Source organism: Notolabrus celidotus, chromosome 10 (genome assembly GCF_009762535.1).
Source record: "Notolabrus celidotus isolate fNotCel1 chromosome 10, fNotCel1.pri, whole genome shotgun sequence".
Classification (NCBI taxonomy): domain Eukaryota; kingdom Metazoa; phylum Chordata; class Actinopteri; order Labriformes; family Labridae; genus Notolabrus; species Notolabrus celidotus.
Window position 1 is genome coordinate 20,810,248 of NC_048281.1, and position 27,654 is coordinate 20,837,901.

The 27,654-nt window shown below is 41.0% G+C and overlaps 1 protein-coding gene across 2 annotated transcripts in view; it reads right to left on the reverse strand.

The window, feature by feature from the left end:
* Positions 1–1,152: 1,152 nt before the first annotated feature.
* The window catches only part of LOC117819726 (E3 ubiquitin-protein ligase SH3RF3-like), a 167,065-nt gene continuing 140,563 nt past the window's right edge, over positions 1,153–27,654 (reverse strand). Inside the window, exons 8-12 of one of the 2 annotated variants that reach the window (XM_034693156.1) lie at positions 25,837–26,120; positions 21,348–21,673; positions 8,857–9,221; positions 6,204–6,382; positions 3,773–3,788 (exon numbers count right to left, since the gene is read on the reverse strand). In XM_034693156.1, coding sequence (XP_034549047.1) covers positions 6,214–6,382; positions 8,857–9,221; positions 21,348–21,673; positions 25,837–26,120 — 1,144 coding nt within the window. In that variant the 3' untranslated portion in view covers positions 3,773–3,788; positions 6,204–6,213. Of the gene's footprint in view, positions 6,383–8,856; positions 9,222–21,347; positions 21,674–25,836; positions 26,121–27,654 lie in introns of both variants that reach the window. The other variant, XM_034693158.1, reaches the window with a different exon arrangement.

Sequence of the window (27,654 nt, forward strand, 5' to 3'; positions counted from 1 at the left end):
TATCAGGAAACACACACACATTCACACATACACAAAGAGACCGCCCTGTGCTGAGTGGTAGAGGTGTTATCCCCCTGCAGTGTCTTACCCCCTGGCTCTGCTGCCCTTGATTTGACTCAGAGCAGGCACACAGACAGGTAGACAGACAGACAGGTCTGGCATAGAGCAGAGGAATGCTGATCGATTCCCTGCAGGGTCCTGCAGCACCTCGCCAGCAGGTTGGGAAGAGGATGCCCTGAGGAGAACTATTTCACCAACAGTGCAGAAAGTGTGTGTACATTTAAGTGTAGGTTTTTTTTTTTGCGTGTGTGTGTGTGTGTGTGTACAAACACTTTTAGCAACTCTCTGGGTGGTTCGGCATCCAGGTGGGAAGTGTTTTCTCCCAGTTTTGCTGCCGGAGGTGATCCTTATCTGAGCATAGCAGAAATCTGAAAAGTCTAAATTTGCTGCCTGCCTCCTGCTTGCCTTAAATCTCGCCGTCTGAGTTGGTGTGTTTGTGCAAGTCTTCTGTGTGTGCCTACATCCAAGATAGCTGTCAAACCTCCCTTTACACACACACACACACACACACACACACACACACACACACACACACACACACACACACCCTTGTCACCTTTTGCAAGTCACTCTAAATGCAAATGGAGGTGATCATCGGAGACAGGCCCGGCTGCTGGAGAGAGGAGGTTGTCATTTAAGGGGAGTGTAGACGATGCTCTGAAATTACCAATTACACCACTCGTTCATGTTGGTGTTGCCTTTAAAATACAAGAAAGACAGTGTGAGAGAAAAATGAAAGCAAAAGCAAGAGGGAAAGATGGAGGGAGTCATTGTTTCTGCACATCCTTTAGCAGCATGTGTGTGATGGTAAATACAGTAACACCCTCTGTCAGAGAAGTGAACCCGGAGTGGAGCTCATGAGCCTCATAAGCTCTTAATGAGCACATTGTGAGCGCACATAATTATAATTAGAGCGGGATATAATATGATTCTGAGGATGAATTCTCCAAAGGGCAGCTGTAAAATCCTAATGGGCTGCACAGGTAATGCGTTTGTTATGCATCAGAGTACACAAGTGTGTATTTTCCCCCCCTTCACTTTCTGTTATCTTCATCGGCATGCTGCAGGCAGACGCAAACAAGACACAGGGAATCTGTTTAAAACAAAGGCATTTATTGCGAAAAATGCACTTGACATGAAAAAACAATCAAATCAGCCACGGGTCATCAGTACAAGACGATGTATAATGATCACATGGTAGAGAGCACTGGGCATGTCCAGCACAGAGCATGACTTCAATGGCACAAAAGGCCTATAAATATTCTGCACAATATAGAATTATATATATACTTTCTTCTTTTCTGGTACTCCCACCGTACGGCTTTATTTACCCAGTCCTGACAATGCATGAGCATTCATGCCACACCAAACCTTTTTCATCAAGTTCCTTATTTATGTAAAGAGCTACATACAGAGGCCCCCTCCCTTCACACACCCACACACAAACACACGTTCAAACACACAAGTATCCATAGGAACAAATATGGCTGACATCTAATTCAAGATGGCAGGGCGAGTGCTCAAGCTTCCTGGAAGGACAAATAAGAAACAAACAGGACTGGACAGCAGTTTGAGATCAAACCCACTGAAAATCTGATGTGCATGGTGTTTTAAGTTTTATGTCCATGTCCAGTAGAGTTTACAACTCCTGCTGCTGCTGGTTAGCTTGTTCACATTTTCAAGCTGTCACCATGAGTTCTAAAAGTGGCGTTTTACATCCAGGAAACTGAGACCAAAGACAAGCTTACAGCACATAAATAAACACAAATGTCATGAGTACATTTTGCAAGACTTGCGGTTCAAGATATTTCTCGTAAAGTGGCCACCGTGCAGTGGTTTTATTCCTGATGTTTGGGACTGTTGTAAACTCTGCTCCTCCTCACAGCATCGACCTCATTCAAATAATAGTAAGACCTTTAGATCTGATGACCTCTGACAAAAACGAGGACTTGTGCTTAAGTTTGACTCAGTAGAAATTAGAGTCCTCTGTTCAGAACAAAGGGGAAACTGCACTCAGGGTTTGAGCAGAGCTGTTCTGAGAGATCTGCTGGTTTTTGTCATTCAGTCAAAAAGAACAGAGGTTTAAGAAAAACAGCCAGCAGGCTTATCGTACCAGCACAAAGAAACAGAGGAGATAAAAGACAGTTATCTGACTGATGTTTACACCTAAGAATGTTTGTTTGTGTGTGTTTGTTGGCATTCACATGCACACAAGTTTGAATGACATGTTTTAAAGGCCAATTCTGTGACTAAAGCTTCATAAAGATGATGTTCTGCTAAAGTCTGACATTTCATTTTGACCTTTTTAATGGTTAATAAACTAGCTGCACTAAACACTTCATTAAAAGAAAACCATTGTTATACTACATTTCTTCACGACAGGATGAATAAAACAGAAAAAGTGCTTCACAGCCATAAGTCCACTGTGTAACTGTTTTTCAGTTATTTCTCCTGTACTTTAATATTTGTGTTGTGTGAGTGAATATGTCACTTATTTCCACTGGAGCTGTGACCAGCTGGAGAACAGTGTCTGGCACAGATGCACAGGACTACCCAGACTGCACTGCAAGCAGCATGAAGATGACTGCAGAGCATGATGTGCCCTGTAATGAACATGTTTGTTTTCACTTTGTTACGTTTTTGTCCAACTTGTTGTACACTTTAGGGACTGGAGTAAAGGTTCTTGACCTTAAAATCGAGTATATGAAGAAAAAAAACTCTTTACATGTACTAATTGCTTTTGCTTCTATTTCCTCCATGATAGAGAACCTTCACATGGAGACAAAGACAATAAAAACAAAACATTCAGATATAAAAAAATCTGCTTTTTTTGTTTTGTTTTAAGGCTTAAATATCAGCGATATGAGGATTTTATCATATTATTTATTGGGGTAAAAGGAGTTTGAGAAAACTGTGTTTTGATGTGTTCGCTGTCTACTATAGTTCTTTGCCTGTGCTTGTTTTTATAGGCCTGTGAAGAGCTTTTTGCAAATCTGACATCTTTGTTTTTCAAGTCACATCATTGAGAATAAGATATTCAAGTTTTTAATTCAATGTTAACTTTGTTGACTCTGGGGAACTTTTGTTGCTTTAATGTTTTTTAATAAAAAGGCATTTCTGATAACTTTTCTACACTGAATTTTGTATTCTTATCGTTTTCCTTATGGTCATAGTGCAGTTCACCAAGGACATTCACATTTGCTTCACCAATGACAAACTCTCACCTGTTAAGGACCTAATAACACTCATGTAGTTATATTTGTGCTTGGCCAATGAGAGAGCCTCACCTGTGTGCACATGGCCAGCGTTGTTTGTGCTCGACTGTGGCTCAGTATTAAAAAAAAAAAAAAAGCAGGAGAGGACGAACATTTGAACATTCAAACACTGAAATCCGGCTGCCCCTCTTGCTCTCTCACACACCCACTCACGCACTCATTGATAAGCACAGTCGGTCTCTGAGTTTCACTGTGCTTCTGTCTACAGAAAGAAGGATAAAAGGTAGATGGTTGTGGGTGGATGTAAACAAGACAAGCCTGGATCCACACGCAAGAACGTAGAGATTCACAAAGCAGACTGACGGTAACACTCACTGAAGCCGTACAAAAATACTCAATAAAGGTGGATGAGATCAGAGGACATGTTGTCAAAAGGTTGGCAGTTGTGTGATGTAAAACTTGTGTCTCTGCATTCCCGCCTCTTGACTGTACATTTTCCCATGAGCATGAAATCTGCACACATTAAACAATATTGCTGCAGTTAGACTTAAAAAGGCAATTGAAGAGATATTACTGTAAGCAATATTTATGACAGAATGTGAAGTTTTCCCATGACTAACTGCATCAGTGACTGTGTCTTTTAATCTTAACTTTTTAAACTGAACAGGCTGGATTAAGACTTTGTCCAGCTGAAGAGGTTTGTGTTAAAGAGAAAAACATGTCTGAAACAGAAGAATCTGACACGTAGCAATAGAAACCTCCTTTGTTAAATAAATAATGATGTAAAATACTGTAGAAGTAGATATATATTGGCAGGTTGTATCAAATATTACCAAGTGCATTCTTTGTCTCTAAAATCCTACAGAAAATCAAAAAACAACTTTCTCAATACAAATCAGTTGTTTCAAGAGTTTTGGCATAATTTTCTGTTTCTTCCTACATTCAGAAGGCCAGTTTATTCAGTTCCATCCCGCTCTGTGACTCTATAAAGGATGACTTTAAGTTAAAAAACTGTATAAATTTCAGTAAGATATATAAATAGAAATATTAATCACCTAATTTAGTTTGCTTTCAAATCAAAGCCCTGTGAACGATCATCACAGCATGACTAGTTTGGGACAACACAAACATCTATTTCAACATATAAAAAAAAACAGAATAATGCTACATGCACTGTTATTAACACATACTGGGTTAAGAAACACATGTGCTTGTTGTCACAAACTAGACACAGAGATGTGCTTACAATGATCCTGGAGCGTGACACTTCTCGTCATAAGTCTTTACTTTTGAAACCAAGAAAGCACCCCGGTTTCATGTTCTGAGGTCTCAGTGGAAAGCAGAGCTGATGCTTGTTGTGCTCCTGTTTTGCTGGTGGATGATGCCGAGGAGGAGAGAGCGGGGAGGCAGGTTCGTCTTTCTGTGCTCTTTGAGCCTTCAGTAGTCAACATCACGGGTCATAACAACAAGTCTGATGGAGCCCCTCTGAGGAGAAAAGCTGCCCTGCTTTCTGTGTGGCTGGTCAAAGCCGGGGCCTACTTTCTTGTGTGGTTGCATGTGTGTGTTTGTAAAGTGGTTGGACCAATATTGGTTTCGAAAAGTAGTTGCTATTAATAATGTTTTGTTTTAGACTTCAATAATCTTTCATTTGAATTTCCTCTCACCTCAAACCCGAGTGTCTTGACAGATTATTCTTGAAATAAACTCCTTAAACATATTTGACTATCTTAAAGCTAGGGTTGGTAGTCTTGGAAAACTAGCATGAATTTGAATGTAGCATTTCCTCAGGACTCCGTCTAACCCCTCCCCCCCTCCCCTCGGAGCTCCTCCAAAACGACGCCCCCGCTTGTATGCACGAGTGCCACAGATTTGTGACCATATGATCGTGACTGATTCAAAACCGGTCCTCACCAAAACATTATCATAGTGAAAGTTAAAAACACAAACAAACATGGCTGCTGTTAGTACTCACAACTATCATGCTAGCATTATCCAGTTGTACCGGTGACACAATATCAGGAGAAAAGTTATAACACATATATAATACTGTAACAGCTCTACTGTTTGTTAAACGTGTTCAGTGTAGGTGTTCTTAATTCCTACAGTGTTGACAGTCCGTGAAGGCATCAGGAGAGGTGTAGAGTGTGCGAGTGGGAGAGAGGAGAGACAAGAGGAGAAGTTTTTCATTCATTCAAACATTGATTGTTGCTTTGTTGGTTGCCGTGGTCACGGCCGACAGTGACCGGTTATTAAAAATCTACGTGTTCACGAATCGGCTCGTCATCCCTACAACGTGCGGATGGACGCTACGATACATATACATTTCTGTAGGACTTACTAAATGTCATTAATTCTTTTGCTTGTCAGAGCCCCCGTGGTGAGAGCTTTTTAGACTCTGATCCGGACTACAGCCCTGAGCAAAGCACCTCACCGGGTCAGAGGGGACAGGCCCGAGGCCGAGCGAGAGGGGCAGTCAGTAGAGGCAGGGGAAGCAGAGGCAGGGGACGGGGAGTGCACGCTGGGGAAATGTACGTGCTGGAGGCGGGCAGAACGGCAGGACGGGATTTGATTGGTTTAAAATTTTGGACCCCAAAAACAGTGATTGGTTGGTGTTTTCCCAGGTTTACTCCGGCTGTAGATAACAGCTTTTTTCCGTCTTTTTTAAGAACACATTATGTATTGATCACCATCGGGACATAAAGATCATTTTAACCAGTATAACAAAAAGTATATCTAAATCTGACTTCTCGACTACCAACCCCAGCTTTAATGACGTGTCTTATCAAAATAAGTTTCAGAATTAATTCTAAACCTGTAATTCAGCGAAACCAATGTCGCTCCATCCTTTGAGTATATATATATGTCACTGAGAGGCGTTTGTGTGTGTGTGCTTTTAGTGTCAGGAACAGTGTGTGCTCTTCTTTCAACCTGATCCAGTTCAGAAGCTCTCCACGAAGCTGCTGGGAAACAGGCCGGTCTGTCCTGTCCTCTGCAGGGTGCCTTTGTACCAGCCATCCTCCCTCTTCTTATGGACAAACACCACGTCTCCCTCCCGCAGCTCAATCTCCGCCTCGCTCTGCGGCGGGTAGGGCACCACCACACGGAACCTGCCACACACACACACACACACACACACAGAGAGTTGTAAAACATAAGCATTCAACCCGAGCAGGTGTTGGTAGAGAGAGTTTTCTGGTGTTCACAAAGTGTTCCCAAATGTATCTCCCTTAACCTGCTTCCACTACTGCATTTAGTCATTTCCCTTTCCTGCATTTCCTAAAGGACTTTTTGACAAACCTCGAGAAAGAGGTTGTTGAAAGTCATTTGATGCGTTAGATTTGTAGTAACAGGTAATGTGGCCATTAATTCCAGAGCAAGTCAGAGTGAAACTGCTTCCACTTGGCTTTGATAAGTTGTAGATTGCCAATTTATCCAAGTATTACAAAGACAGAATTGCTTTCCTCTTCGACTCTCTAAAACTTCCCCTACCTCACTCACACACAGATGGGGCAGAGAAGGCATGGTGTGGTGTGATAACCAGCACTCCTAGTACATCAGCACACTGTTGCAAAAAGCAAGGACTACACACGTTTCCACTAGATGCTTTTTCCCTCATGGATGCCACTTTGACACAGTTGGAGAGTCTTAACATCAGGAACTCACTTACAAAGATTTACTCTAATGGAAGTGTGTGTGTGTGTGTGTGTGTGTGTGTGTGTGTGTGTGTGTGTGTGTGTGTGTGTGTGTGTGTTTGTGTGTGTGTGTGTGTGTGTGTGCGTGCGTGTGTGTGTGCTCACATGTGCTAGTGTGTGCATTTGTATTTGTAAAGGTCCTTGAAACATCTAACATCACGGCACTACTTTTTCTTGGTTTGAACAAAGGAATTAAAGGATTTTTAAAACTGTCTGCATGTAAAGCTAAGTGAGCGATGATTTAACATCTCTTGTTTTTGGATCAATACAGTATCATAAATCTAGGACAGAGTATTGAGCAACATTTAATAGAATAAAATAATAAAGGTTGAACCGTTTTTAGTTTAAATTTAAAAAGAATAGAGTATAAAGGGAAAAAAGTTGTGATATGATGAGGCTGCCTCTCAGACAGCCCTTCCTCAGAGTATATTCAGGGCCTTTCCAGAACTGCCCTCTACACCTCTTCCCTACACACTTTCCCTCTGTTTGCGCATTCAAGTGGAAAGTTCACCACTTTGAGTGCCATCCAAATCCTCTGAAAGTGGAGTGGGAGTGGGTTGTTCAACCCTGCATCAGTGAGTCTGCACTGATGCTGGGTTACTGACCATGTTTACCGCTGCTTATTGTTCATCATGGTACATGCTCCACAAATTAAAATTCTCTGTTGTAACCCACACAGACATAAACTGCCTTTATCAAGATAAAACTATTACAATCATACAGATGTAAATATGCAAATTATAGACATTAGATTGAAAACGATAAAATGTCTTCTTTAAAATAAATGCAACTAAAAAAGATGAGGACTTTTTCTCATATTGTGGTGGGATTTTTGCCAGTAATCTAAATGGCTACTTATTTGTGTGATATGTAACCATGGTCACACAAAGTTACTGAGGAAGAGCTTGTTGAAAAGCTTACAGTTATACTCGATTCCACCACCTTGATGAAGGTGATGAAGCTTCATTCAGCTGTGAGTGTGACTTCAAACAGAGTGCAGGTGGGGAGAAAGCGCCTCTTGCGCAATCCTGATCCTTATGACATTGAATGGACTGTGTTTGTATAGTACTTCCTCTAGTCTTCTGACCACTCAGAGCACTTTACATTCACAAGTATGTCCTTATACTTGAGTGTACTGATATTTTCAGCCATTCTTAAATTACAGCAAGCTTCTGAAACACTAGAGAAGAAAAACAAAAAAAACAGGTTTTCATAGCAACCTGATGGTAAAAAAACACATTCATTTCCACAGTTATGTGGATTAGGAATACATTAACCCTTCAGTTATGTTTGTTTCTCTGGAACAGCAATAATGTTCCTGGGTCAATTTGACCCGGTGCATATTCAATTATCCAAAAGTGTCAGAACCCAAAAAATCTCAATCAGATTTTTTTTAATCAAATTTTTAACTCCATTACTAACCATTTAAATCAATATTAAGTGTAATGGTATTCTTTAATTCTCACAGATCATGGTTCAATGAGGATAACTCAGTAATTTTTAATTATAATTCATGTTAAAAGTTTTTTTAATGTACATTGGAAAGCCCTAAATATAAATACAATAGTTTTACATGACAGATTTTTGATTTTTTTTTTTTTTTATGAAGTGATGTTGATAAATTAACATGACTCCTCTTCTGCCACATGCTGCCCAGATTTTTATGCTGCATTTAGCTGGTTTGGAAGGCATATATTGCCTAAAAAACACTTTTAAAAGGGTCAATTTGACCCGCAACATAACAGGAAGGTTAATAAGCATATACGTCTTTTTTAAATTGTTCTTAAAAGACTGTTACTTTATTGACGTTATTTCCTTCTCTGTCATTGTTGTGCTCGTGTGTGTACTGTGTTTTATGTATTTTTGTATGATTGAATATGTATGCCCACCTCTCTCTGGACAGAGGTTTGGGTTCAGGCCTGAGGACCATCAGAGGGTTGCCAGCGCGTGTTGGTGGGGGCGACAAGGGGAAGTTGGTGTCCAGAGAACCTGACTTCCTGTGCAGAGGCTCCAGACCGATGGCCCCCGCCATCTCGCTCTCGATTGGACAGGAGCCTGCTCGCCCATGAGATGCCATGGGACAGGAACCTGAGCGGGCGTGGTGGTGATGGTGGTGAGGATGGAGTGCAGGGTCGGTGGCCACAGGGCAGTGATTGGAATCGTGGGTGGGCGGGGAGGACGGAGGTGATCGAGGTTTCTTCTTGGCTGCCGCCCCCGACAGGAGCTTTAATAAACCTGCTGCTTTCCTTTCCTTCTGAGAATGGACAGAGAGAGGGGGGAGGTGAGGAGAAAGGAGAAAGATGAAAGGGAAGAAGATGACAGAGGTCAGAGTGGGGGAGGAACAAGGAAACAAATAAAAGAGATACTCATGAGATATACAGGAATATGGCTTTCATGAGTCCTATCTTGAAAAGTGACATGATATTAATAAAACTGGTGCCTGTGTAAACAATGTTTCATATTGTCTTTTGCTTCTAAAAAAATCATAAAGCTTGAACACACGAAACAAATTCAGCAAAAAAAAATCTATGAAACCAACAGGATAGAAATTTCTCCTCATCTCTGTATGACACGAATAAAACAGGTATCAAAAGTATATCTGTGTAAAATATGAAAAGAAAGTAACAAGGTAAAGTGCCGGGTGTATCTTTCTATTCTGTGTCTTCCCCTTCTCTCTTCTCTGTTTCACCTTTTCCCCTGCAGTTGATACTAATTAGGACAACTAGGTCCACCTGGTCTTGGGCATACACTGGAAAAATGCTCCTCCAAAAAGAAGGAAAAAACCCTTATTTCAAGGTACTTTTACCTTGAAATAGGCAAAAAATCTGCCAATAGAACAAGTGAAAATTAGCTTGGTAAGATTTCTTAAAATAAGACGTAATATTTAGAAAACTGTGATCTTAAAATTAGCAGGGAAAACTCATTTTAAGCAGTATTTTACCAGTATTTTAAAGCGTAGTGTCTCAGAATAATTCAGGAATGCTAACAATTAGTAATTTTTACTCAAAGATTTTTTCAAAAATACATTTCATGTCAATTTCTTCATTTGAGATATATTCTCCTTAATTTGAGTTGCGTTATAGCGGCACTTTTCTAGGTTTAAGACCATCATGTACTTGAAATAAGATTACAAAGTTTAATTTGAGCATTTTGAGATACAATGTCTTCTCATAGTGAGCTGGATATACTAATATTCAGTCATTTTGTTTTTTAGGATAAGCCAGCTATGCTCTAAAGTAGGTGTTTCATTGTGTGCATGTAGTTTGAGGATGGATATTTGTATCTGATTTAGAAGAAACAGTGCCTGAAAACTGTAACCCACCCTTAAAAAAAAACAGCTTTTCTTTCTTTCTTTTATCAATGGAGCTGTTTTCTGATAGATTCTCCAATAAAATGCATTTACTTAAATCAAGTAAAGGGTTTGTCTTAAATCAAGATTATCTGTCTTCTACAAATAAGATCTCAGCTTGAAAAATGTATGAAATGTAAAATAAATGTTGTTTCTTCAAAATTACAACTCAAAACAAGATCATTTCAAGATTGTTTGACTTAACAAGATATTTAAGATGCATTGTCTTAAAACAAGTTCCTCTATTTTGTCAAATGTTACTTGTTAAGTAAATTGATCTTAAATCAAGTTGGATAAGACATTTTGACTAAAAATGAGACAATTTCACTTGGTAAGATTTTGAGTTTTGCACTGCTCCCTGCTGCCTTGACTTCAGGGAACTTTTATGCTTTTGTTGTTTTTTTAAATGTAGATTTAAGTTGATCCTTGCCTAAGTATTTGATTCTTTGTGTCATTTTATAAATAATCCCATTGTTAAGAGTTTTAAGATGTTTTGGTGATTGCTTTTTGGTCATATTTGTGGATTGTTAACCCTACAGGGCTTCCTTGGGTTGGTCATACACAGGTCATAAGACGCAAAGGTGACTCTGGATTATATGCCAACACTTCATCTTCCCTTTATTGGAAAAAAATGTTCAAGTCAGTAAAAAATACTCAAAAATAAATATCCCTGTACAAGACTGAAGACAGTTGCATCGTTCAGGATCTATTCCAGCAAACAAAAATAGATCCATAAACTGAGTCCTATCTGGAAAGAACTGATTGGCTCTTTTTATTCCTAACATCACTCCCCTTGTAGTTGTTTTGATTGGAAGAACTATGATACCTGCTGATTTCCCACTTATAACGGATCACTTTCTTTAGAAATGTCTGTGAACTCCCACATTCGATTGCCCTTAATTGTCTCACATGTTCCTTCTTCAGCACAACTACTAGAAGCATTCTGTGGCCACAAAAAGTTTTTTTGGCCACTACAGTGGGTGGCTGTGGCTCAGTGGTAGAGTGGGTTATCTCGTAACTGAAAGGTTGGTTGTTCGATCCAAGCTCTTGCAGCCACATGTTGAAGTGACTTTGGGCAAACACCCCCCAAAAATGAACTTGACTTAACGTGCGTGAGTGGAATTAATCAGAACTTGATTCTTCTTTGACAATAGAGATGGAACCAGTTTTTATTCTAACAGCTCAGAGGAGGAAGGTCGAACAGAAGGTTCATTGTATGAATAGCTGTTCATCACATTGTGTGTTTTTCTCAAACAAGCAGAGTGGTTAGTAACGATCCTTCACACTAAATACACCTGCACTCGCTGTGCTGGTCTTTAGAACCAACTATTGATTACTGTAAGAGCGTTTTCTTAAAGGCACCTGTGAAGGCACATTCACGTTTATTGGCTCGCGCTTTATTATCATAGCAGCGCTACACAATACTTCCCATTCAGTCCAACTCTGTTTGACTTCAGGAGCAAAAAGTGCTTTGTGTTGTCTGCTGCTTGGCATGATTTTACAGTCTCAGTCATAAAGACGTGGATCAATACTGAGCATGCCTGAGCATAATTACATTTTTTTTTTTTAGATGCATAAAGCCTCCGTATCAGCTCTGTCTCTGCCTCAGCCATCTGTTTCTGTGATATGTGGGCTGCTGGATCAAGCATTGGCTTTCTTTTACATTCATTTTCCATTAAGACATCGTCTTTGCATGGCTGTGACGGACAGTTGTCATAGCAACAGCATGGGGTCGCATACATGAAAGCCAAAAACCGAATTATAAAAACTCTGAATGCACCCTGTTCTGTTATTTACTGAGACACAAAATTGGTCTTTATATAAATGAGGAGCAAAAAGAGTCATGGAACGGGCAGAGAAAAGACACTGCTTTGAAAAGGGGTTGTATATAAATACAAAGAATCCATGAGAGAGAGAGTTTTTAAAAGTAAATTTAAGACTTAACTTTTCAATCTAGCTTTTAATCTGGAGTAATATATTTTTAGACCTGGACTGCATTATTATTCTTATTATTTGCATTATTTTTATTATTATTTTAACTATTATTATTTGAATCATTACTTTAACATATACTTATCTTATTTAATTATTTATCTACTTATTTCTTGTATTCATCTGATCTTGTTAACACTACCTTATTTTTAACTTTTCTTTCCACTATTACTTATTTTATTAATTTTACTGTATTGATTTTATTTTATTTTTAAATGTTTTATTCATAATAATACCTTTTATAATTTTACCATTGCTGTTGTTTTCTGTCTCTCTGTTATTCTGTGAAGCACTTTGGGCTGCATGTTTTTATGTATGAAAGGTGCTATATAAATAAAGTTGAGTTGAGTTGAGAGTATAACCAGCATGTTAAGAGACCTGACAACCCAGCAAACACTTCCACATCCACTAAAGTTTGTTTCTGAACTAGAGAAACCAAGAACCAAGAAGAAACTACACTCCTTCCTCCTGAGAGAGGTTTCAGAGCTAGCTGACGTAAAGCTGACATATGTAACTTTATATCATCTAAATAACAGCAAACACTGCAAATTACAAGAATACCACAAAAGCATTCAATATCCCGAATTAAATCAGTCCATTTAATGTCTTGTTATCAAACTAAGAGTCTCGTCTTTTTCACCTGTTGATGTGAGTGCCTGTTTCTGTGTCTGTCTCATTTCCCTCTTTATCTGAATTTGTGTTTCTCTGTATGAATCATAGTTGCAAGCACAAAACCTATAACCTTGGAGGAGGCGTGATTCATTAACAGCTTATGATTTCCCTTTGTGTTTTATCATTTAAGAGCCATCTCTTCACCCCTCTTGAATGATTTCTCTTAATATCGGTGCCGCAGGATATATGTGATGCCCTGTATATTCCACAGTCCATTACAATTTCTGAACCAAAACAAAGCTCATCACGGAATAATCAACTTCACACGCCTCTACGATCTATCCTTTAAATCTCAGCTATATCTGTTTCTTTATACCATGTTTTTGTGCTGACAGCCGGTGCTGCTGACTCGCCCCTGTGGTAGGTACACCCGGCTGTCACACCAAATATGCAAGCCTTTGCAGATGGCTTGGTAATACTGCCGACTGCAGCACCAGGCTTGGAGTAAACCTGCCTGAGCTTCAGGACTGCTGTAAAAAGCAGAAGTTGTCAGGAAACATGGAGCTGATCAAAGTAATGATCCACTTGGGGAAAAAAGAAAACACAACCCTGCAAAGAGTTTCTCAAAGAAAGAAAAAATTTTGACTTTAACTAGCAAATATAATGTATCAATTAATATATATATTATGTTTTAATTGATTCATTATATGTGGAGGAAGTAGTGTAACACAAACATTATCAGTGACACACCAAGGTTGCATTATTCAAAGTTTATGTCATGGGGTGCAGTTGGCCTAACGGTTGAAGCACACTCCCCATGTGCAGAGGCTACAGACCTTGTTGCAGCGGTCACTGGTTCAACTCCCGGCCAATGCTATTTGCTGCAGGTCTTCCACCACTCTCTACTCCCCCACATTTCCTGTCTCTCTTCAGCTGTCTTATCCAATAAAGGGGAAAAGGTACCCCTCCCTGCCCCCCCGAAAAAGTTTCTTTCATTAAAAAAACAAAAACGTCTGAAGAGGATTGGCTTAATATTTGAAAAACTCATTCGAACACTTAAAGCTCAGGTTTTTGGAGGGAATTTACATGGAAAAATATTATTAAAATTTGTATTACTCCAAAATTAAAACAATCTCAAAGAGGTCAACCAGGATCAGGACAGTGCTGGAGAGAATGTGGAAACCCCCAGGCAGATCATTTCCATATTTTTTGGGACTGCCCCATTATCCAATCCTATTGGACAGAAATAAGATCAATGGTTAATCTGATAATGGGTCTTAACATTAAGCAAGATTTCTGTACAGTATATCTTGTCAATCTTCCATCCACAATCAATGTTACTGATAAATATCTGCTTAAAATAATGTTGGCAGCCAGTAAAAAAAGTATAACAAGGAGATGGCTAACTAAGGAGCCCCCAACAAAGGAGGATTGGATCAGAATCATGGTGGAAATACATAACATGGAAAAGCTAACTTTCTCACTGAACCGACGTGTGGAAGTTTGTTAAGTACTGGAACAAATGGACGACTCACTTTAATGCATTGACTTATTAACAGAAAAACCTGTAAAAAAATAAAGAAAATGCCTGTTGTTGTGGTTGCATAGATGTGTGTGTGCATGTGTGTATATATACAGTATCTCACAATAGTGACTACACCCCTCACATTTCTTCTAAAGCTGATGCACAAGAAAGCCCTCAAACAGTTTGCTAAAGACAGCAGACTAAGGACATGGATTACTAGAACCTTGTCTTGTGGTCTGATGAGACCAAGATAAACGTGTTTAGCTCAGATGATGTCAAATCGTGTGTGGTGGCAACCAGGTGAGGAGTATAAAGACAAGTGTGTCTTGCCTACAGTCAAGCATGGTGGTGGGAGTGTCATGGTCTGGGGCTGCATGAGTGCTGCTGGCACTGGGGAGCTACGGTTCACTGAGGGAACCATGAATGCCAACATGTTCTGTGACATACTGAAGCAGAGCATGATCCCCTCCCTTCAAAAACTGGGCCACAGAGCAGTACTCCAACATGATAACGACCCCAAACACACCTCCAAGACGGCCACTGCCTTGCTAAAAAAGCTGAGGGTGAAGGTGATGGAGTGGCCAAGCATGTCTGCAGACCTAAACCCTATTGAGCATCTGTGGGGCATCCTCAAACGGAAGGTGGAGGAGCGCAAGGTCTCTAACATCCACCAGCTCCGTGATGTCATCTTGGAGGAGTGGAAGAGGACTCTAGTGGCAACCTGTGAAGCTCTGGTGAACTCCATGCCCAAGAGGGTTAAGGCAGTGCTGGAAAATAATGGTGGCCACACAAAATATTGACAATTTGCGCCCAATTTGGACATTTTCACTTAGGGGTGTACTCACTTTTGTTGCCGGTTGTTTAGACATTAATGGCTGTATGTTGAGTTATTTTGAGGGGACAGTAAATTTACGCTGTTATACAAGCTGTACACTGACTACTTTACATTGTATCAAAGTGTAATTTCTTCAGTGTTGTCCCATGAAAAGATATAATTAAATATTGAAATGTGAGGGGTGTACTCACTTTTGTGAGAAACTGTATATGTATATATGTGTATGTTTACTGTGTTGATGTTCACTGTATAGCCATAAGTAAGAAATATTTATACAGGAAGGAAATTAATCCTGTGAAATTAATCTCCTCTAGCTATAAATAATACCAACAAAATCTATTGACCCTGTTGTTGTTGTTGTTGTACGGAACTGTAATTTTGTTTGTCTGTGCCTTGTTTTCAAATAATTGTAAAATTCAATAAAAGTTACCCCCCCCCCCCCCAAAAAAAACATTTCTTTAAAAAATATTGAGTATTTTCTTTGATAAGTGACGTACATGAACTAGATTGTAGATAAGAGTTTATAATCTGGTTCTACATACTTCCTCTTACATTCACCTTCTTGAGTAACAGAGATGTGTCAGGAGGCCAATAACTTTGGACACTTGACACAGCTGCTCAATTATTAGACCTGCTACAACAAAACTCAACTATGATGACATCTGTGTCATAAACATGACATAACAGTGTAGCAACAGCCACCAAACATCCCATAATTAAATCAAGGACTCAACAAGAATTCATTGCCCTAATGACCAGTGTTAGTATACATGTGGCAGCACAGAAGACAAAAGTGCTTACAAAGCAAAGGGCTGTATAAACACACTGACTCAGCAGAGCCACTATAGAAAACAAACAGCTTTAATTGCTCGCTCTCGCACTCTCAATACCAGTGCTTTAGAGATACGCATCTCCCCAATACTTCATGATTCCTCACAGGATACAGGAATGTGAAACCCTTTTGTTCCAGCCTCCCCCAAAAAAGAAATCAGGTTTACATAAATATCATAATGCTCTGGCACTGACACACACACACAGACGCACGCACGCACGCACGCACGCACGCACGCACGCACGCACGCACGCACGCACGCACGCACGCACGCACGCACGCACGCACACACACACACACACACACACACACACACACACACACACACACACACACACACACACACACACACACACAAAATGTTCCACTGCTTCTTCTCCTGTCATGCAAACAAAGCTTGTTTGAATTTTAATTATGGAGAGGGAGGAGAAGACAAAAAACAAAGATGAATAGAAATATAAGGAGGGAAAACGGTAGGATGGAGAGGAGGAAAGAGGAGGAGGAGGAGAGGGTATGACAAGGGAAAGAGGTAAAAGGAAGGGCAGACACAAACAGAGAAAAGAGAAGAGATGTGGACAGACAGAAAAGTGTTAGGTGTGAAAAGTAAAGGAAGAACAGAAGGATGAAGAAGAGAGAGAAGGATGGAGGTGGGACTGAATGCATCAGAAAAAAAGTGAATAATCACTCCCTCTCTTCTTTCATCTGCAGGCTTAAAGGCTTAATCTGCCTCTTGTGAGTGTGCGTGCTCGCCTGTGTGTGTGTGTGTGTGTGCCTTTTTACAGAAGGATGTCAATGATGCTGTTTCTCTTTTAACCACAAGGTGGCACCATACACTCACAATATAATCTGACACAGGAGTTTAGTCTGATTTAACAATGGAGGAGAGCCTTGCTCTGCAGCACACTGGCAGGATCCTGAAACTGAAGAGATGATGTAGGGATTTCCTTAACTTCTGTTCAATGTACACACTAAAACATAAACTCGATCTGTTTGTGAGGATAGCTGTGTGAAGTTTCTTATCCTCCAAACCCAAGAAAGTGCTGGGACCTATAAATCCAAATTTTGAACCTGACCTTTCAGAGTAAGTGCAGGGGGGTGTGGAGATTGCTGAGGTTGAGAGGAAAAGATGCTCAGGACGCCAGTTTCTGTCCACCCACTGAGGTAATTACTCTAATTTACTCACCCACGCTCAACACTCTTTGGATGCTTTTAAGGGAAATTATGTGACAGAAAAAAAATACCAAAAAAAAAAGGTTCAAGGAAAAATCCAAGTGTGAAATCAGGACAACGCCTGGCACACTCCAGTGTGTCACTTTTAAGCTACTTTATAGTAAAATAAAATATCATATTTTCAACTAAAAAACGCAGAACAAAGTAAAAAGAAGTCACTTGAAAGGGATAGTTCAGTTTTTTTAAGTGGGGTTGCATGAGGTACTTGTAAATAGTTAGTGTATTAGCATCAGATAATTCCTGTAAACTCAACCCTTTTGTTAAGAAAGCAATGGAGAGAATCTGCACCGAAGTTTAGCTATCAACTGCTGCAGACGGGGTCAGCTCTACCAACTTATTTACAGTAGCTAATAGTAAGAAAGTCCAACGCAAACATTAGTGTCAGTGTACATGTGTGGTCTATTCAGAAATCCTTCAGCGAAACCCTGTTTGTCTTATGTTCCTTCACCTGCAGTACACTGGTTAGCCAATCAAGTCTGCAGGCTTCAAAAGAGACAAGAATACAACCATACAAATAAAAATGTTACTGTGGATGGATGAGATGCAACGGTCAGAAAGATTGCGGGTAGAAATGTCTGTGCTAACTAGAGAGAAGAAGAGATCCAAAGTTAGGCTACCTGTTGGTGCAGACGTGTAAACTGTGAGCCCTTGCTGACAAATTTGGCTGTCATGAGCATATGGTCATGAGCTGGACTTAGCAACAATAGGACATCTTTCTTCACTTTTAAGAAGTTAAATCAGAAAACTTAGAAGGGGTGAAAAGTAAGTAAGTTTTCTGCACTCACTGATTTTGCGTTATTGGACAATGACACAACCCACTGTCCATGCGATATGTTTACCCTTTTCAAAATACACTGTGTTGGCTGCTCAAGGGGAAGACTGAGATGAAATAACAAACACTATAGTCATTACAGTATTAGCTGGATAATGTCCAGTGTTTGGTTCTGAAAATTATGTCGAATTGGAATGCAAAAATACCATTCTACCATTCTAATACGCATCACAACCAGAACCCCCTCCATCAGCCACATCACACCTGCCCTGCAGCAACTCCACTGGCTTCCCTTTAAATACTGCATCATTTTCAAGATTCTGGTCCTCACCTACAAGGCCATCAACAACCTAGCTCCTCAGTGCCTCATTGACCTCCTCCAAAGAAAAATACCCACCCGTTGTCTCAGGTCCTCTTCTTCCATCCAACTCACCCTCCCACCTGCTTGCTTGACCACCATGGGGTCGAGAGCCTTCAGCCGCTCGGCCCCCCGCCTCTGGAACTCTCTCCTCCTAGACGTAAAAAATTCCACCTCTCCTCTCTCACGCCTAAAAACTCACCTTTTCCACCAAGCATACTCACTCTAATCTGTCTCTATGTGACTGGAATGCCTTCCCCTCCCCCCTATCATTTTTCTAGTATTGTATCTATATTCTAATGTACATTTATTTACTGTTGAGTGTTGCTTTTATTATTGCTATGTTGTAAGGTGACCTTGGGTGTCCAGAAAGGCGCCTATAAATAAAATGAATGAATGAATTAAAATACCAAATTCTCAATTTATCAGTGTATTGAGTAAAAGTGAGCTCATACATTATAGGACAGCTGATCAGTGTGCTGCAGGAGGAGGAACACAAGTGTGTTGTGTTCTAAAATAGTGCTAAGACAAATTGAGCTTTCTGATGGCAAAGTGAAAAAACAGACTATCCTTTTGAAATGTTTGTAAAAGTGTTAGGTCTACATGAAGCTCCATGCTTCTGTTCTCCTCAAACACCATTCATCATCATCATCATTCTTTCAACAGCTTTACAGTCTTATGGATCCGCTGAAATCCTAACAGCCGCTTGGTTGGCAGTTGCCTTGCATGCACATACTTCCTGGAAACAGTCTAAAAACACATCTCAATGTCCAACATGACATGTGGCTGCAGAAGTGACAGTGTGACAGTGTGCTGCACAGAGATTACCCTAACTGTGTATGCCAGGCACCTATCATAGCTTCTCCATCATTTCCTGTGTAACAAAGACCAACTGCGTGGCACCATCATCGCCCGGACTCCAGACCTGAAGCTGCTGCTCTGCCAAGCTCAAAGCAACACTGTGTTTTTTTGTGATGTGAATGCGGCTCAGGGGTAAACATGTTTTCAAGGGATGATATGATGATGTAGTATTTTGGACTCTGATTGGCAATTGTTGATCCTTTTCTTTGCTAGTACACAGCTATGTCACATTTGATGTATTGAGCTATTTAATCCAAATACTGAGATGTGTTTTCCCTCAGAATTGAAATCTTGTCAGGGTATAAACGCTGTACTGAGATCATAACTCTGTGCAACAAGTACAGCAAAATCCAGATGGAGCAGCTCACTCAAACAAATACTGTTTTAGATTCATAGACGAGTAAAAATATCCCACCATAGAGTAGAAAGGGATTAATTTAGGCAGCTGTTTGATTCGAAAATAACTCCAACTCAGCCTGAATGCCAAAAACAATGTCTTTTTTAATATACTGACTTATTAACAGACAGTAATTTGACTACAATGTTCCAACTTTTATATTTTGAGATATATTCAGTATGTGAGTCATAATCTTGAATGTGAGTTCATGCCATCTTTGAGTGCGATGATGTAAACAAGGCCGCTGCCTGCTGTTCCATAGTCAATGAGCTGTTTGTCAGCTAGCCATAGATTAGCTGTCCCAGACTGTGGAGCCAACAGTGAAACAAATGGAGCTGAGACAGATGCAAGCTTTCGGTGCCATCCTTCACTGTCAGTACAGGCCGATTTAACATCCGCAGCTTTAACACACGGCGGATCCCTCAACATACAGGATGGCATTCAGAATTTGTGCCAGCGGCGTGTATGAGTGACACTTACTGAGGTAGGAGATGACTACTGGCACAACACACACAGGTACAGACACACACAGAGCGGATTTCACCTTGAGGACAAAACTCATTTCCTTTTTTTTGCCGGGTGTAGTTTAAAGTTATCTAAAATGTACAAAGTGAGTCTTATTTACAGGGTGAGCAACACTCGGGGTAACTAATAGAAGTGGAAATTGCACATGTCTTATTTCTTTAACCTCTTATTATCAGCCTGGTCTCAAACAAAAAGGGCCTGGTGTTCTCTTAATGGAGGTGTTGACTTTAACACACATTCAATATTTGGTTTGCTTTATTAAACTCCCTGCCGGACCAAAACAGCCGCATGACTCAATATTTTCATCAACAGTAATGGTGAGACTTAAATTGCAGACAGAAAATTAAAATGGAACAACTGAGACAACTTAATAAAACTAGATCTAATTTTCTAGAGATAATATCACAATAAACTAATGTTACTTTTGTCTTATTTTTTAACTTATATTTTGATCAGCTTGATAGGCATATTTCTATATTTACAAACATTTTAAAGACTAAGTGATAACGTTTCACTCAAAATATGAATTAGTGATCAAATTAACTGATAGCCAAGTCAGATGGATGGGCGTTTACATCATTGTTTCAAACTGGCTGTTTTTGTTGATCTATAATGAAATGTACGGTACTGTTTATGTTGTCAAAGACTGTCATCATACAACTTGTATGAAATCCCCCCCCCCCCTCCCCAACACCACCACCACCACCACCCCACAGACAATACAACATGTTGTACTAATCAGTATTCAAAGACTAATTTGTGATCTTAGATTAGGATTTTCATTTTCTGGAACAAGTTCCCCCACAGTCTGTCTCGTCTGGATGTACCAGGGCAAGTGATATCCTATAATCCCCTCTGTAAATTAAATATGAAGTTACTGTATTCAGCTCTTCATTATGCATGTGGAGAAAACAACAGAAGTTGCATTGTTATAAGACATCCAATTATTCTTCTAGAGGAAAGTGCTGGTTGGTGAGGAGAGCTGTTTCCACAGACGATTTTGTACAGAGTGATCATTAAATGTTGGTGCATATCCTAAAACAAGCCCATAATATTTGGCTGAAATGTGCCATTCATGAGAATGAAGCTCACCTTCTCTACTTTGGGTGCGAGGGCGCCCTGCGTTGAGGCGTGGGAGGGACCCGGTGAGAGCGGCTGCAGGGGATTGGCTGGATCCCCGTTGAGGAGCACAGCTGACACGTTGGGAGGCGTGAGACAGGAGAGAGCGGAGGAGAGGGGGAGGAGGGGCCGCGAGGCAGGGGAAGAGAGGGGTGAGGGCCCCAAGCTGGGGCCTGGAGACACCATGGAGAGCGGGCGACCGGATTGGCCAGAGCAGCGTGAGGGGGAGGAGCTCTGAGGACGCAGGGGGGAGTTGGCTGACGTGGGGCGCTCTGGGCTTCCAGCAGGAGGACTGTGGACTGAGACAGACACAAACAAATGTGTGTGTTAGTACAACTGTGAGAGCCTTTCTACAAGTGCTGCCATCAAGCACAGAGTTCCAAAAGGGAACATGAGGATACTTAGGAAATCAGGGGGGGTTCTACTTAAAAATTTACAAATGCAGTTAGTTTACTGTCATTAAGATAATATCTGCTTTTAAAACAGGCGATTTCAGAGTCTTGTCTATAGAGAAAAATCTAGCTCATGACTTACAACCCTGATGTGATGGGAGCACCAAGGGCCTTTCATTGGCAGAGCATAGAGGGCAAATATAGATGAGGGAGTTCAGATAGGCAGGAGGTGTTTTGGTTGCTGTTTGCAGGTTTTAAATTTGATGTGAGTTTTCCATTAGTTCAAGACTTGTCGTGCTGCTGCATATCGTAAGAAAAGCCTGTACCAGGAGCTGTGTAGCATGCTCTGACAGGTAGGGTCTGATCTTCCATGACCAAACAAACGAGGCCACATGGACCCTAAAGGTAAGCTGGTCGTCAATCATGATACCCAGGTTCGGTGCCGACTTTGGGGGCATAAATTTGGTTGGTCCAGGTCTGCATGGGGATCTTTTGCTGCAGGGAGCTCAGTCTATGACAGGTTGAGCTGAAGGGGGCATCCTTTCATCCATGTAGGGATACTAGTAAGGCATGAGGAGATCTGTGCCAAGACTGTATAGTCATCTTGGGGGAATGACAGGGAGAGTTGGGTTTCATCTGCATAGCAATTGAGTGACAAACAATTGGAATGGATGGAAGCACCAAGTAAAGTGGTGTATATTAGTGGTGTAAACGGGATTTTCCTTCCAGCTAAATGATTGCTGAAAGTTTCCCTCTCATACTGATTTCGGAATACTTTTTTAAAATCTGCACCTCATTTGCATACGATTGGTCTGACCAACCCACAAACACAGAGACCAAACAAGCCCCCTGCCTTGCAGAAATTGAAATTGGCTGAGAAGTCCTGAGTTTGTAGCACTTTTCTCAGCCTTTAATTTGTATGAGGACATTTGGTGCTCATGAGGATAAAAGTACAAAGAAATACACACCCACACACAAATGCACTGTAAACACACACACACACACACACACACACACACACACACACACACACACACACACACACACACACACACACACACACACACACACACACACACACACACACACACACACACACACACACGGTTGCAAGCCACCTGCTCTTCTACACTGCAGTACTTAGGCAGAAATCCATAGAGGGAAGCGCTGGTCATGTGAGGAAACCACTAAACGCCCGAACTATGCACATACTTTATTTTGTAATGGAGACCAGATGTGTGTCTGTTTGTGTAGATGGGAGAGCGAGAGAGAGAGAGAGAGAGAGGGAGAGGGAGAGAAAAACAGAAGAGGAAAGAGGTGGAGAGAGGGAGAGAGAGAGGCATGGAGCTCTGTCATTACGCCTCCATAAAACAAAAAGCACAGTGATGTCATTCAGCAGTGCGTTCAGGGGCCTGTGTGTTCTCTCATGTGTAAATGTACGTGGGAGAGCACATGTCTGCATGTGTGTTTATGTGTTATTCTTGGCGGTGTTCTCACAGAGTGTACTCTTTAGCCTCCCCGAAGAAACCTTCAGAATCATTTTCTCACAGGGAGAAAGAAAAGGTGCAAAGAGGAGGATAGAGAGAGGTGCTGGAGAGATGAATAAACTGAGTGCAGAACAAGGCTGATATAATCTAGACCTTGCACAGACATATGTGTGTGTATGTATGTGTGCATGTGTGTGAGAGGGACAGAGAAAGAGAGAGTTGTGTTTGAGAGTGTGCATGGCAGATAAAAATACTACTGCTGAGTGAACAGAGCTCTTTGAGCCTTACTGTATGTATGTTAATTATCCTCTTGTGACTGTACAGTACATTCTTGTGACCATCCTGCATTAGTGGCTCCTGTTCAGCGAGGATTCTGTGGGTTCATAAAGTGCAGAAGGGAAGCAGCAGTGTGGATAAGAAGAATACATCAGCTTGCTGACGCCTTTCTTTGAGGGGCTTGCAGTTTCTTCTCTATTCTGTTTGAGATTTTTTTGCCCAACAGTCAAGACACGCAGGTTGAGACTACTCTGAGGCCCGCCTGGCTTTAACATGCTGACAATATAATTGCCAAGTCCCTATCTGAAATGCTTGTCAACCTTTATTTCTCTTCCCATTACCACATCTTGACTGCATCCCCTTTCTTATAGAGGCAAAGGGAATTCTATTAGTTCAGTTTCAGCTCTAACGTAACTGTTAAGGTGTATACATTTCTATATAAAGCTCTTGAATAGGGGCCCGTACATGCTTTCTTAAAACATCTAGATATATAAAATGTGTATTAAACAGTACTGACTACAATCTAGAAAGCACAAACTTATTATTGCCAATTGGCTACTTAAACCCAGGGAATTATACCATCAGTCTAAACCAAGCGGGAACCTCCGGTCTCAAACTATGAAGCCCATGCGGAAGTGTGATAAACTGCAATTTATCGAGAATCCGCTTGAGGCTGGCTGCAGAAACACCAGAAACCACATAGACATCAATTCAAATAAGACAGCATTAATAAACATGTTTACAGCCTGGTTCAAAAAACGGCTTGGATCTTCGTAGCTAATTTCTCTATCGGCACACACTGAACGGGGGGTGAATTTTTTTCTAACGCGACGGTTCAGAAGATATTAAGATTACGAGTTTTTGCCCAAATAAGGACATGACTGGCTGGATTCCCGGACGGGAACACATAGCTGCTGGCTAGGAGGCTCAAACTCCACCCCTTTACCTGCCTTGTTGAGTTCCTCATTTCCAATATGGCTGCCGCCGTCGACTGGCTTCAAAACAGCGTTCAGGAACAGATGGGTGACGTCACGGATACTACGTCCATATTCTATACAGTCTATGGTCTAAACACTGGTTGTAAAGGTAAGATACACTAAGAAAAGACATGTTCCAAGTTGAAACCTAACTTAAACTAGTTCAGAAGTCCAAAGTTGTTAAGGGTATTCAACAACATATAAACTCTTACATGGGAGCTGCCGCCATAAGGCTTTTCTTTCCATGAGCTCTCTTTTATTAATCTAAGTTCATACTTGCTCTGCAATTCACACTGAGGCTTCTACATTTTAATTACATTCCTCTTTAATGTTATAGTTGCTTCAGTGTGTGAAGAGAAAGACAACTGCTGTAAGGCCCTGATCTCTTGAGCTTATGTATATTAAAACTATCAGCCAGCACTGGGCTATAACAGAACTAATTCAGGGTAATCCCTATCAATGCTTACAGTGTTAAGACGTAGCAGTATAGTCAATTTAAAGGAAACATCCCTAATATGGTAAACAAACAAACAAACAATGCACCTAATAGGTTCAGTAGAGAATTGGTTTTCCCAGTCAGTGCCAACCCAAAGACTGTGACCCTATCTTGCTCCTTTGAGACGTAATACAATGCCTTCCGAGAGCTACTTCTTACAGCAGTATATAAGATGCTTTTACACCATAAACTTTTTACCATGTGCAGAATGTGACTGCCACTAGCTGCAACTCTCTCATGTTGTTAGTCATCCATCTCGTTTCACACGTGTAACAGCACTGGGGAAACTGAAAAAGAGGCTGCTGTGTGCATATGTCTGCAAATTTTGTGTGTAGAGGCTACTTGAATTAAAGGAAAATCAATATTCTATTATTCTTTAATCAGAGACTAAGAGGCTAAAATTCAGCATGGTCCCAAATGATCTGGACTCTGCTGCTTTAAGCCTGTGGGCCGGTGAACAGTCTACTGCAGGGCGTGATATTGCAGCATGGAGTTGGAAATGTACCAAAGAAAGACACTTGCTGAATATACACTATCTCTAAACTTGCTCAACTTGCTCTGAAGAGATGCAACAAGATTCACCTCTCCTTTCATACTTTAAGAGCCACTCTGGTCATGTGGGTGATAAATCTTTGACTTCAAATGGTTTGGGAGGGCTGTGCCATTATGGTAATTTATGATAACCAGTGAACACATGATTAAGATTGATCAATACACTATTACAATGAGGGAAACAAACCAACATGTCTTAATGTTTAATGGATCCAGTGTGAAATGCTTAGCGATTCAAACACATTATGCACACATTGTGTGTGTTGGAGTGTTCCTGCTTACCCAGCTGCATTGAGGTGCGTGCTTGGTTAACTGTGTGCTGACTGGAGCGCAGGCAGTTCTTCAGCTGGGCGGCTGCAGATTGTGGTGAGGAGGCAGGACTGGTGGAGTTAACAGAGTTGGCTGAGTTGATCAGCGGCGTGGAGGGACGAGACGAAGAGGGCCCTGGGGAGCCTGGGGACGAAGGGTCGGAGATTTTATTCCCCACCTGACTGCACCCGCCCCCGACTCCACCAACTGGACTGGACAAACATGAACCACGAGAAGATCCAACTCCAAAGGGAGCCCTACAGAGGTGACAGGGGAGAAGGAAAGAGATATTAGCTTGTTGAATAACTGAAGATATCTGAAGACTTTTGCTACTGTAAGAACTGGCTGTATGTTAAGTAAACACATTATATATTTGGGGATCACTGAAATCACTGAAATTAAAACTAGTCCTGAATGCAGACAAAACCAAGCGAGTCCCCGGAAAACGCCCCCTTGGTCGTAACATCAGAAGGGAAACCCATAGAACTTGTTACTGTGTATAAATACTTGGGTGTTATTTTTGACCGGGACCTTTTGTTTAAAGCTCATATAGCCAGACTGGTCTCCAAACTTAAAGTGACACTAGGTTTCTTCTTCAGGAATAAATCCTGTTTCTCCCTCAGAGCAAGGAAACTTCTAGTATCGACAACATATCTGTCTCTTATAGATTATGGTGATGTGTTGTACTTGGGAGCCTCGGCTAAATGTTTGTTGTCTTTAAATAGTGTATATCACTCTACTCTGAGGTTTGTCACGGGTTGCACACGCCTCACTCATCACTGTGAACTTTACGTCAAAGCTGACTGGCCATCCCTGAGTGTACGCAGACATACACATTGGCTACGTCTAATTTATAAATGTCTTCTTGGCTTGGTCCCAATGTATTTGTGTGTGTATCTACAAATGTGTGTTCCCCGTGTTTGGACAGAGTTCGGTAAGAAAGCATTTAGTTTTGCAGCTCCTACTGCTTGGAATACACTCCAGAAGGACTTTGTAAGATCTTATCTCATTTGACGTCTTTGGCTATCTTAAATGAAAGACAGACCCCAGAGCAGTGCCTGTGTTTTTAAATGCTGTGTTTGTGATTACAAATTGCACTTTATTTGCAAATTAGTTGCACTTTTAAATTATTGATTGTTTCAACATACTGTCTGTATAATATCTCACAAAAATGAGTACACCCCTCACATTTCTGCAAATATTTAATTATATCTTTTCATGGGACAACACTGAAGAAATTACACTTTGATACAATGTAAAGTAGTCAGTGTACAGCTTGTATAACAGTGTAAATTTACTGTCCCCTCAAAATAACTCAACACACAGCCATTAATGTCTAAACAACCGGCAACAAAAGTGAGTACACCCCTAAGTGAAAATGTCCAAATTGGGCCCAAAGTGTCGATATTTTGTGTTGCCACCATTATTTTCCAGCACTGCCTTAACCCTCTTGGGCATGGAGTCCACCAGAGCTTCACAGGTTGCCACTAGAGTCCTCTTCCACTCCTCCATGACAACATCATGGAGCTGGTGGATGTTAGAGACCTTGCGCTCCTCCACCTTCCGTTTGAGGATGCCCCACAGATGTTCCATGGGGTTTAGGTCTGGAGACATACTTGGCCACTCTATCACTTTTACCCTCAGCTTCTTTAGCAAAGCAGGGGCCATCTTGGAGGTGTGTTTGGGGTTGTTATCATGTTGGATTGCTGCCCTGAAGCCCAGTTTCTGAAGGGAGGGGATCATGCTCTGCTTCAGTATGTCCCAGTCCATATTGGCATTCATGGTTCCCTC